A 12,845-nucleotide genomic window follows, 5' to 3' on the forward strand; every position below is an offset into this window, starting at 1 on the left:
TTACCACAAGAATATAAAAAGTTTTGGAGAGAATGGAAAATACAAATACCAACTGCTGTGCATTATATAAAGCAAGAGGGCAAATATGTAAGAAATGAAGAAACAGAAGAAGTGTAAATAATTAATAATATAATATATTAATATAATAATAATAAATTTGTTAAATCTTTTCTTTAATATTGATTAAAGAATTTTTTCTTTAATATTGATTTTCTTAAATATTGAATTAAAATATCAATATATTATATATCAATAATAATTTTTTTCTTATATTAATGATATTTAATTTTTTATTATTATTATTATTTTTATATTCTTTTAAACTTAGTATTATTAAATAAATTTTAATTTTTAGATATCCAGTTCAAAATGTACCATTACCATTATTATATCCTAAAGAATTTCATCAAGGTATATGGGGTGGTGAAGCTGTAATACAAGGTTTTACAAAAAAAAATAAATATGCTCGCAGACACCCTCATTTTTGGTTTCCTACACTTAAAAAATCTGTGGTTTATAGTGAAGTATTAGATACATATTTGAGTGTTGTTATCACCAATAGAACTATTGATTTAATTAATGAACATTATGGTTTTGATCATTATTTATTAAAGGTATATTGTTTATTTGTAAAAAATATTTACATATTTCAAATATCATATTTTATATTTTATCATTTACAGACTCCTGCCTGCGATTTAAAGTCTGAACTAGCACTAAAAATAAAACGTCAAATACTTTTGTCATTGGCCGACAAAACTTTATATCCAAATGATACTGTTAAAAGAGAAGAAATTTATACTAAATATAAAGAATATTTAACACCAGTAATTAACATTTAATTAATTAATATGTTGTTTAATTAATTTTGTTATTTTAATTTAATATTATTTTAATTAATTTTTAATATTTAATTATTTAATTAATATATTAAATAATACATATATATTTGTAGTATACACGAGAAGAAATTGAATGGTATGGTTTAACATTTAAGGAAGCTTGTAAAAAATGGATAAAACAGAAAGAACAAGTAAATAAAATATTACCTTTAAAACTTCAATTTAGATCTGAGTTAATTGCTAAACTTAAAGAAGAAGAAGTTGAAAAAGCAAAAAAAACTTTAGAAAAGTATGTTTAGTAAATTATCTTTTATTTAATTTTATATTTAATGAAAAAAAAAATAATAGAATTTTTTATTTTATTTTATTAATGGAAAGTTATTTTCACAGGTCTTCAACATGGAAATTAAATTGGAATCCTTTTACGAGTTCAAAATCGGAATAATATATGTATTACAGTGTATAATATAATTAAATAAAATAAAAGAATTTAATTATAGAATAATTAGTAAAAATTATCATATATCTAATGCATTAAAAGTGCTGGTAATTTTATTATAGAAATTGAACAATATTTTTTTTTTTTAATTAAATTTTTATATTTCACAAACAAATTCTAAATAATTAATATAAATATAAATTATAAGATATAGATAGATATAAATCAACTTCAAAATTTTATTATTTATTTTTAAAAAATAAATAATTATGATATTGAACATTCTAAATCACTATCTTTTGGTAAACAATTTAATAATGTAGCTATTGCTCTTGTAATGTATGTCATTGTTCCAAAACTACCACTTGGAGCACTATCATAAAAATGTTGACAAACATATGCTGCTCCACCGCAAAGTAGATTTCCCATTGCAGTTGTTTCACGTTGTTCTTTTGGTTTGGCACAACATAAAGTAGCATCACCATCGATCTTCATCTAATTATTTAAAATAGATTCAATGTGTATATCTTACTTCATAGCTATTATATTAAATATCGAAATTATACCTGATCATCTAAAAAAATAGCATTAGCCTTATGAACTAATTGTTCAACAGCAATAAGTCCACCCAAGGAAGTTACTACATTATATTCAGTTATTAAAGTCAATACCATTAAAGCTTCGACTATTAGTTGACGATATTCTGGTTGTGGTATAGTATTTAACACAGTTTCTACTGCTAATGCAAATTTTAATTCTCCTGGTGTCATTTCCTGTGTAAGATTTTGAGGTAAAATTCTACCTTCAATTGCTAAACCTTGGCACTATAAAAGTTGAAATTTTTAATGAAAAATTTTAAATATAAGTTGTTTTAAATTTTAACAAAATTTTAAAATTTAAAAATAAAATTTGAAAAAAATTTGAATTATAATTATAATCCAATATGAAAACAGTTTTTTTTTATGTTAAATATCTATTGTTAAATATCTTGATTTAATTAATCATTAAGTGATATTTTTTATATATATATATTTATAAATATATATAAATATAGCAATAACGAATAGGAATACTTGCTTTTCAAATTTTGAGAAAAATTTTATTCATTATAATTTAAGATATAATAAGTATACTTACTCGTTCGAGTACTTGCCATACTCGAGGATAAAAATCTCTTGGTACTCTGTTTAATGCACCATCTAATCTTCTTCGTCGTAGCCATTGACCTTGTCGATCTGGTTCTGCTTCGTTACCATCAGTTTGATCAGGACTTAAGAAACCTCCAATTTGTGATTTCTAAAATATATAAAAAAAATATTAAAATTATAATAAAACTATTAAAACTAATAATCGTCATATCGATAATTTTATTACCTTACTGACTTTACTAGATTTGCAACTGATAACAGAAAAATTTCCTCGACCAACTAAAAATGAAAATATTCTTATTTTGATAAAAATATTTAAATGATAATATTTTTATTTTATTTTATTAAGTAAATTAAGAATATAATAATAAAAAACATGATAAACATACCACTACTAATAACAAATTCTTTTCCACTCATAATATGATGTAAAAGATTTTTCATTTCGAAAGGTGATAAATTTAGCAAATGTTCAGATGCTTCTTCTCCAGTACATATTAGAGTTCTTGATAATTCAGTAGCCATTACTTGAATGATTAAACCTACTCTAAGTCTAAGCATTTCATGAAACAATTGTGGTTCAGTTCTAATGAACATCGCTAAATACACAAGTAATTCTTGTGTCAACATAGCAGTAGATTCATCATCTCCATATGCTTGATGAATTAAAGTTCGTAATTCATTTTCTGGCAATGGAGCAACAATAGTATGTTCGTTAGTTGGTGGCATTCCAACCGTAACTTGTTTCTGACGAACTAATAAATCAGTAACTGCTTTGGCTAAATCTTCGACCCGTTTTCCTAACATACCAGCTGTATGACGTACAATACCCCACATTTTTTGTTGACATGCTTTTTCATACAAATCTTTTAGTAAATCTTTTATCAAAACTGGATGACCTTCTTCTACCATGCCAGTATTAAAATATAAACCTTGAGAATCAACCTAAATGTTGAAATTATTATTAAATAAAGTTAAAAATATCTTTAATCCTTTAACAAAACATAATACTTACATAATACAATTTTTTTTATATATGTTATGCTTATATTTAAAATTTTGTAAATAATTTCTCAATGTTAATTAAAATAAAGCTATTTCATTTAGATAAAGTATAAAAAAATTAGAAGTAAAATTTTTTAATTATACTTATTGTATTTATTATTGTATTCCTTATTATTATTATTGTTTATATTTCCTTTAATCATTTATTTTTAAAAAAATTATATAGACATTAAAAAGTTAAAATATTATATATTCAATTATTATTAAAAGAATTTTTCATTATTGAGTTAAGAATAATTATATAAAAAATTAATCATATGTTATATAAAAAATACATTGTTTCATTATTAATCATTATTTTTAATACATCTCATAAAAAATTTTTAAAATAGATTTTAAATAAACAATTCTCTATTCTTAATTATTTCTATGCAATTTTAATAATCTACTATATATAATAAAATATTTTCTTTCTTATATTAAATTACACTTACAAGATATTGTAAAATGTCTCCTTGTTCTTCTAAACTTTCTGTTTCTCGAAGCATAGTTAACAATTCTTCAACTTCTGTATCTGCATATTGAGTTTCATTTATACCTCTATGCCTATGTAACTTAGGAGAATTTGTCCATGATAATAATTCATTTGTAGGAGAAGGTATTCGATCCATTGAAGTTGATTGCATAGGATTAGAAGTTAATGTTGTATCTGTCACTTCAATAAATGGATTTGTATTTAAAATAGCAGAAGGTCTTCTATCTTCTCCTGCCATCCCAAGAATTTCAGCTACAAATTATATAATTATTTTTTTTTTTTTTCAAAAATTATTTTACTAATTATCGAATTATTTAGTTATTATATTGAGTTCAATTTGTAATAATATGTTTAAAAAAAAATTTAATTTTTTAAAGATGTTAAATTTTTTATTCTTATATTTTCTTTTTTATTATTATAATTTGGAAATTAAGAGTTAGTAAACTTACATTCTTGTAGGATGGTAGGAACCATAGTATAGGATCATATTGTATAAATATTTAAGGATCCACTTTAAGTAGCATGCAATAAGAATGTTAAAAAAATTAAGTAATTTGTAATAATAATAAAGAAAATAAATATCACTTACGTTCTACAGCAATTGATCTTGTTTTTTTTATAGCTCCTTTTACTGACATTTTGCGTCTTAAATTTTTTCCACTTCTAATTATAGGTCTATTAAGAAGTCCTGTACGATGTGGAAATGCACGCATCAAATGTTCTTCTAAATATTGTTGAACCTAAAATGTGTATAATTTAAAAAAATATTAAATTACATTAATTTCTAAAAATATTATTTACCTGAGGATTTAATTTATCGGGTTTACCATCTTCAGAACTTCCTAAGAAGCTTAGATTTGTAATGCAAGATGTACTCAAAAAATCATTTAAGTTTCCTAGCGAAACTCGAGTACCATTAATATAACCACTTTTTAATTTTTTCATAGTAGTTATCATTGCTAATGGTATCTTTCCTTGATCTGAAATGACAATCATGTATTATATATAATATAAAATATATATAATATATAATATTGATTTTATTGTCAAAAAATAAAAGAAGCAATGTGCAAATTTTATATTGGTTCTAACATATTGTTTTTAACAAAGTTCTATCCTATTTTTAGTACACATTTTAAATAAATTTTTATCCTGAATGATGATCTAAAGCTGCCTGTGGCATACCTAGATGATTATGAGTAGCAACAAGTGTTATAGTTGGCCTGCCGAGCATTTGCTTCCAGTTGATGGTGAGGAAGGCCAAGTTGGTTGTAAAAGTGTTGGCAAGGAGGGCTGCATCATTTGTCGTGTAGTACTCCTCCGCGTCAAAGTTCTAAGACATGCAACAAACGCGCACACCACCGCACACATAAGCATTCTTCTTAGAATGTTAGATTTTATATTGAAGAAAAAACGGCCTTTCCTCAATTCCTCTTTGTTTTTTTTAAACTATTTTATTTTCGTTAAAATATTCAACATTAATTGATTTTGCTCATGATGAAGACAATAACACTTAACTTATTATACGATAAAAATTAATAATTAGCAAAATATTAATAATAGCTAATCAAATTGCAAGACCTTCCATAGCCATTAAAGCAAAACTGATAACAAAAACAAATGCACGCATGCAGGCAGACATGTTAGATGTTTTTTGGATAATGTATTTGCATAATTTCAATAAGGAAACTTTAAAATTCCGAAAGGAAACTTCTTTATTTAAAAACTATATATTTTATCTCTATTACTTTGAAGTTTTATAATCATGAAATTTTATTATTACAATTTTTTATGTAATAGACAAGAAAAAGTAACACAGATGAAAACTATAGTTTTTAAATATTAAATTACTGTACCTAGATGAATGTTCTTGAGGGGCATGACCACAAGAGGCCGGCCTAACATGTTCTGCCAGCTAGACTTCAAGAAATTAATTTCGCCTTTGAATATGTCAATCATGAGCTCATAGTCCGATGCGATGTAGAAGCGGGTCATGTCTGTCAACTAATGTTTGATGCAAGAACAAGAGGCAACATAAGAAAAGAAATAAAAGTACAGAGAGATGACAGTTCGATAAATATCAAAATGCCTACCTGCGGAGTGAATGCAAATATTTTATCATTCAAGGAATATAATTTACTGGTACTCAAAATTCCTACATCTCTTGATTTACGCCCAGATAATCCTAATTTTTTATTTCGACCTAAAAAAACATATTATAAATAAATACAAAAATAATTAAAATTTACAAAATAAATATATTGATGAAATTGATAAATTTATTTTAAAAATACCTAAATATGTATATAAATGACTAAGAACTTTTGCTGGTTGCACTTCAATTGGTGCAACTTCTGCAATTGTTTGTACATGAATATCGTGTTGAGCTATTTTTTCTCTAATTTCAGCATCTTCTGCTAAAATAACAACTTGTACTACAACATCTGGTTTCTTTTCACTACATAAACGTCTGTTTAATGGATCCAATTCTCCCACAGCAAGAAATCCCTATTAATTAGAAATATGATTTAAAAAAGATAATTAAATAAATTTCTATTTTTATTTTTCCTATATTTATATGCTTACTTCTTGTAATAATTTTCCTAATATGTAAAGAGATTGAGCCCACATAAATGGACATCTACCTAATGCAATACGTTTCTGACTACCTGGTTCAGCATATTCAGCTGATACATTTGCAGTCTCCACAGAATATAATTCAGGTACTAATTTTATTCCATCTTCTGCTTTAATCATTATTTGTTCTAATTGTTTTGTATATTCTATTACTGCATCTTTATTGCCTTGGAAACAGTAGTCCACAATTAAATAACAAAAAAACAAAGGCCATTCACATTCTATATTTTCAAATATACGTAATTCCCATGGTTCATAATAAAGTCTAATATAAATATAATTAATTAATAAAAATTGATTAGTAAATATTAAAAATATGCACAAAAATAAAATTTAAAAATTATATTTTACCTATTAGGATCTTCTTTTGGCGTCTTATATCCATCTCTCAAAAATCTTTTACATCCATAATGACCTTGTAATTTTTTAGTAATTGCGTCTCTTGTTAATTGAATTAAATTAGGTTCATCTACAGCAAATGCTGGAAAACTTATAACAGATAATAAGCCACTATCTAATTCCTTTGAATTTGATTCTCGTGGTAACATAGATTGTAAAACAGCTTGACATTTTTGTGCTTCATCTGCTAATACATGAATTACTGAAGTAGGTCCACCTCTTGCACCAAATAAATCCAATTCATTCATTGCTTCCATTGCAGCTTTTGCCATTCCGATACTACTAGCATTTAATTCTGGCAACCCATGATTTGTTTTATCTCCTCTTTCCCAAATTCCATAATCAGGAGTACAATAAGCTGACTCTATATAAAATACTAAATTTTGAATGAATGCAACCTAAAATTAATTTTATATATTTAGAAATATAATATAAAAGAATATTTTATATAAAATGAATATTAGTTATAATATAATGTATGTACCTCATCCAAATTGAAAACAATTTGTAAACCAGATGCTGTCATTTGAGCTAAAATTAATAAATAAAGAGATATAGCATCTATTTGAAGATGACCCCATTCTGTATCACCCACAACAGTTTGTCCATTAACAGAGCTATATTTAGCATGTAAGGCATCACATGGATTTTGACTGGATTTAAATTGTTCAACTTTTCCTTTTTGTTGCATCATTGCCATTAATAAACCTCTCATTAATTTTACACAACTTTGTTCAAGTTCATATGTTTTGGCTCTATCTTCATCTGCATCAGCAATCTTTTTATATGCCATTGAAAGACCCCAAACAGCAAGAATACAGTATACGTTATCACGAACCCATGCATGATTATTTTCAGGACTAGCAGGAAAAAGTCCTGTAACTGCATTCTGATGTTTCATAATGATTTTGTGTACGATTCGTTGGTAATAATCCAAACGAACACCAGAATTACTACGACTACGCATTTTGAATATGTATATTGAAATCTTGAAAATATTTATAATTCTATTTTCTTAAAAGTATATTAAATTTTTATAATTCAATATTTAATATAATATTTATTATAATTAAATATATCATTCATTGCATTTTGTGGTTATGTTTGAATTATTTCTTTAAAATATCTTTATACAATTTTTAAAATACTTATTTGCTTACTAAAATATGTATACGTATATATGTAAATATATCATATAAAAACTTATTATATGCACATTTTATATGACATTTAATATACAAATTACAAAATATGCATACAAAAATTTTATATACAATGTGAAACGAATGTCAAACACAATAGACCTCTATATTACCACTAAAGAACTACAATATATATTTTGTTTGAGATTATAAAAAAAAAACAAAAATATAGACAAGGATAATAAATAGTGAGATAAGGATAGAAATAGATTAAAAATTATATATATATATAAATCAATTATTTCTAGATGGAATAAATATAGTTAAGAAAAGTAAATAATAGAAGGCTAAAAAAGAAGGAAGCTAAAGATAGAATAAGAATTAATTATCAGTAACATCTTTTGAGTGTCAAACTTTTTAATAAATTCTAAAAAAAATTAAAGAGATAGTAGTGATATCAATTTTTACTCTATCTATTTATATTTTTCATTTGCGGTATTCTAAAAATGGCATTAACTTATTCTATTTTTATCTTTTTTCTCGCTATTTACTTTCCTTATCTATTTGTTCAGCAAAATTTATGCAAATTTATTCAAAAGATTTATTTTATTTATAAATATATAATTATATAATATATCAATTTATATTTTATTATGATTGAACAAATAAATTTATAATATAATGATTTATAAATAATGATTTATCAAAAAATTACTTATAAATTTTAAATATATACTTTATTTATTTATGGATTTTCTAAAATATATAGAATTTTAATATATTAAAAAAATCATTTGTTAAATTTATCAGTATCTTCATATTTTTCATTTTGCTATTTATAAATCAATTTATTTAATATATTTTTAAAAAATATAATATAAATAAGAAAAAAATTTAGATATTGTAGTTTATATGATATCAATACTTCAAATAACTCAATAACTTAATATATGGTTGTTTTGATCTTTTCCTTGCAAATTATTTTCTTTTAATTTTAGGAATTTTTCTATTTCTATTTCTATTTTTTACATTAGTAATTTCATAAAAATTACTTCCAATTTTTTTTCTCTTATTGGCTCTTTCTATGGCTCGTCTTTGTTTACTTGTTAATTTTTTTCCTTTTTCCATTAATGATTCCATTTTAGAAGATATGGAAGAAATTTTAAATATACCACTACTTGATATAGTATTTGTGTTCAAAATTTCACTATCACTAGAATCATATTCTTTTTCCACTTCATCATATATACTTTGTAATAAAGTATCTTTTTCTAATAGCAAATGAATATCATCATCAGAATATTCTTTATTTATTTTATTTTTATTTTCTAGATTTTGAGCAATTTCTTTATCTTCTATTATTTCTTCAAATTGTATGGTTTCTTCATTCTTATTATCTAAATCCGACAAAACTGATCCAATTTCTTCCATATCATTATTTTTTTTATCAGAAAAATTAGATTCAAAATATAAATTATTTTTTATATCATCACCCGAATATGGTAAACCAACTTTAATTTTTCGAAAATCTTGTACTACAGATAATTGAATTATTTCTTTTGATGGATTTTTATTCTGAATTGATGTATTTCTAATTTTATTTATATTAATATCGTTATCTTTTTTAATACTATTTTCAATTGCAAGCTCGTCAGTCATTATGTTTATCAATGGCTCTTCAAAACCAGGAGGTGGAACATAAAATGGCAATTTACCACGTTGCCAATCATTTAAAATCATTCGTGAAATAATAGTGATATCAGGTTCTCCTTTTTTTAATAATTTTCCACTTTTACGTGCCAATTTTTCTAAAAAATCAATATGATTATCCCATTCCATAATTTTATAAGTCTTACGAATATAATCTTCTTTTACTCGTGATAATACTTCTGAAATATAATCTTCAGGATTTTGAACAAGTTCTACTCTTACTACACCTTTCAAAACTTTTTCTGTGTCTGTTTCTGCTGATGGATAAACTACACCTGGACAATCTATTAAGTAAATACGTCGCATCAAAGTAATATATTGCCATACCTTTGTTTCTCCTGCTATTGGTGCAACCTTACATACTTTTTTTGATCTTAATGTATTTATAATTGAACTTTTGCCTGTATTGGGATATCCTATAAAACCTACACTGATTTGTTTCTTATCAATATGAAGTTTTGCAAATTGACGCAGCAAATTTATCAAAGAACCTTTACCAAATGGATGTGTCATAGAAGCATGAAATGCAATTGTTGGATATTCTGTACTTAAAATTGTAACCCATCTTTGTGTTACCCATGTTGGAACAAGATCTACTTTATTTAAAATAAACATTAAATGTTTATGAGGTTTTTCTGTTTTGAGATATTTTTCTATTTGAGGTGATCTAGTTCCTAAAGGATCTCTGGCATCTAATACTTGTAAAATAACATCAGATGAATCTATAACTTTATATAATTCATTCCAAATTCTTTTACTTTGTCCTGCAGACATAATCCAATCTCTTTGAGCTTCTCTAATACCATCATCTGGACGTATAAGATCAATATCTTTAGAGTCCTTTTCCATATTATATGTTTCTTCCTTTTCTTTTGCTAATTTTTGTAATTCATCATATGATGATATTATCAAATTTGGTTTTTTTCGTATTTTTTTTGGACCAAAAACACTTTCAAAACTTTCTGTATCTAATAAATGTACTCTTGCATTTATAGCTTTTTGTTGAAGTAATGTTATTGGTAATTGTGTAGGTTTCATAATAATATTATAAGGATCTTTCATTGCTTTTCCTAATTCATTTTGAAACTTTTGTAAAGCATTTTGAGAAATAACTCTTGAATTACCAAACCATTTTTGTGAAGGTTCTACACGAGACATAGTACCAGACGGTTGCCAACCTTGAAATGGTGCTGGACTAATAATATGTCCTTTACGATCACGCTTTGGTTTTTGATTACGATACATTTGCAATCTTTTAATTGTTGCTTTTGTGCGTACTTTTGCTACACCCTTTAATCCTTCTATAGATCGTTCAGGATTCATACTGTGTCCAGAACGCTTAAATCCCTCCTTTCTAGGAGCTTTATTTGTTACATGAGATTTTGCCATTTTGTCTGAAATAATATTTATAATTCATATAATTCAAATATACATTCAAATATAAATGTATTAATTATATTAATTAATTAATATTAATTAATATTTTTTAAATTTTATTTATATTAATTTATATTATATAATATATATTAATTTTTATATTTCATTATATCTCAATATTTATTCAAGTTTTTCTATTACTTACATTTATAATCAATTATAATTATTATAAAATATTATTATTTAAAAATATTATTAACTAATTAAAAATTAAATTTGAATATTTTTTTTTATATAATTATAAAAATTTTTTATAAATTAATTCTCATGTACATAAAAAAATAAATTAAATTTTAAAAATTTCATGAAAGATTAAGGTTAGATATCTACACGTGTACAATACTAATTATACATACAATACTAATTGTACTATTAACTATAGAATAAAATATTTATATGTATACTATTGATATATATAAGATATAATACATAATTGCATTATATACATCGAAATATATAACTTATAAATTTTTCTTTTTTCATATTCTGTCACATAGAATAAAAACTTTATTACAATATATTTCTGAATAGAAAAAAATATTTTAAACTATATTAACTATCTAAATAACGAAAAATTAATATAATTCAATTTAAAAAAAAATGAAGACAATTTTTTAAGACTGAAGATAAAACCCGCTAAAAATTCATTGAGTTATTGGCTCATAAAAAATATTTAAATAAAAAGAATATTGAAATCTAAAATAGTTTCGCAAAAAATAACTTGTAAAAATAATTTTTATTTCATTTTGTACATATAAAATTAAAATTATATAAGAATTATTTTAAATAAAGACAATTATATTTTGGAGATATATTTTATTTTTCAAAATATTATAAATTTCAAATTACATTTACTTGTAAATATACATAAGTAATTATACGTGAAAGGTATTTATAAAAATATATTTAATAAACAATATTTTCCTTAAAAAAATAATATATTATAAAAAAAATATGATATGTATTTATAAACATATTATCTTATTACTTCATTTATCAAATATAGTTAAATATAAATTTTCATCGTAGATTAAATATAATATAGATAAAGTAACATTATAGATATAATTATTTTTATTCTTAATAAAATATTATGCAGATAAAATTAATCATACTAATGATAAAAATGTATTAGAATATTATATAAATAATATAATTTTTTATTTTTTATTTTTATTAAATGATTCTTTTATTTATTTATGTATTTTTCAATTCTTTTTTTGATTTTTTAAATTATTAAAATTAATTATAATTATCTCTTTATTCAGAGCATTTTATACTTAGCATTGTATATATTACAAATGAATACAATTATTTGTCAAAATTTTGTTAATTAAAAACTTGGTTCAATATAATATAGTTTAATATCTTTACAAACAAACAAACAAATATTTTTTTTTTGTAAATTCACAACTTAATTATTTCTGCAACTTTAATTTATTAATTAACTCCATTATAACAGAGAAGTTAATAAATTTTTTATTTTATTATTAAACCTTTTGGATACTTGTATTATAGAATAATTGATTACTATATAATTTATTTATAAAT

The 12,845-nt window shown here is 23.2% G+C and overlaps 3 protein-coding genes across 6 annotated transcripts; 1 reads left to right on the forward strand and 2 right to left on the reverse strand.

Moving 5' to 3' along the window:
- Positions 1 to 1,762, forward strand: LOC102679615 (39S ribosomal protein L28, mitochondrial; the record flags this gene model as incomplete). The annotated part of the gene is made up of 5 exons (XM_006613292.2): positions 1 to 113; positions 356 to 614; positions 684 to 827; positions 956 to 1,131; positions 1,233 to 1,762. Coding segments are annotated over 5 exons (747 nt in total), but the record flags the coding sequence as incomplete, so codon positions are not given.
- LOC102676550 (probable phosphorylase b kinase regulatory subunit alpha) lies at positions 1,417 to 8,319 on the reverse strand. 4 transcript variants are annotated; one of them, XM_006613269.2, is made up of 14 exons: positions 7,490 to 8,319; positions 6,958 to 7,403; positions 6,556 to 6,871; positions 6,264 to 6,477; positions 6,063 to 6,172; positions 5,155 to 5,302; positions 4,771 to 4,949; positions 4,559 to 4,709; positions 3,929 to 4,149; positions 2,819 to 3,374; positions 2,656 to 2,708; positions 2,419 to 2,577; positions 1,848 to 2,105; positions 1,417 to 1,776 (listed from the first exon to the last, which is right to left on the reverse strand). In XM_006613269.2, the coding sequence occupies exons 1-14, from the start codon at positions 7,970 to 7,972 to the stop codon at positions 1,549 to 1,551; spliced, it is 3,522 nt and encodes a 1,173-aa protein (XP_006613332.1). In that variant the 5' UTR covers positions 7,973 to 8,319; the 3' UTR covers positions 1,417 to 1,548. The 4 variants fall into 4 exon arrangements, with proteins under 4 accessions (XP_006613332.1, XP_006613330.1, XP_006613329.1 ...); XM_006613267.2 differs by having other exon boundaries at positions 3,929 to 4,221; XM_006613266.2 differs by lacking the exon at positions 5,155 to 5,302 and adding an exon at positions 5,826 to 5,973 and having other exon boundaries at positions 3,929 to 4,221.
- Positions 8,320 to 9,118: 799 nt separating this feature from the next.
- On the reverse strand, positions 9,119 to 11,634 carry LOC102676954 (nucleolar GTP-binding protein 2). The gene is made up of 2 exons (XM_006613270.2): positions 11,440 to 11,634; positions 9,119 to 11,251 (listed from the first exon to the last, which is right to left on the reverse strand). Exon 2 carries the CDS (start codon positions 11,244 to 11,246, stop codon positions 9,126 to 9,128), a length of 2,121 nt encoding a protein of 706 aa, XP_006613333.1. The 5' UTR covers positions 11,247 to 11,251; positions 11,440 to 11,634; the 3' UTR covers positions 9,119 to 9,125.
- Positions 11,635 to 12,845: the final 1,211 nt, after the last annotated feature.

This window comes from Apis dorsata, unplaced genomic scaffold, assembly GCF_000469605.1.
Source record: "Apis dorsata unplaced genomic scaffold, Apis dorsata 1.3 scaffold_137, whole genome shotgun sequence".
Lineage (NCBI taxonomy): Eukaryota > Metazoa > Arthropoda > Insecta > Hymenoptera > Apidae > Apis > Apis dorsata.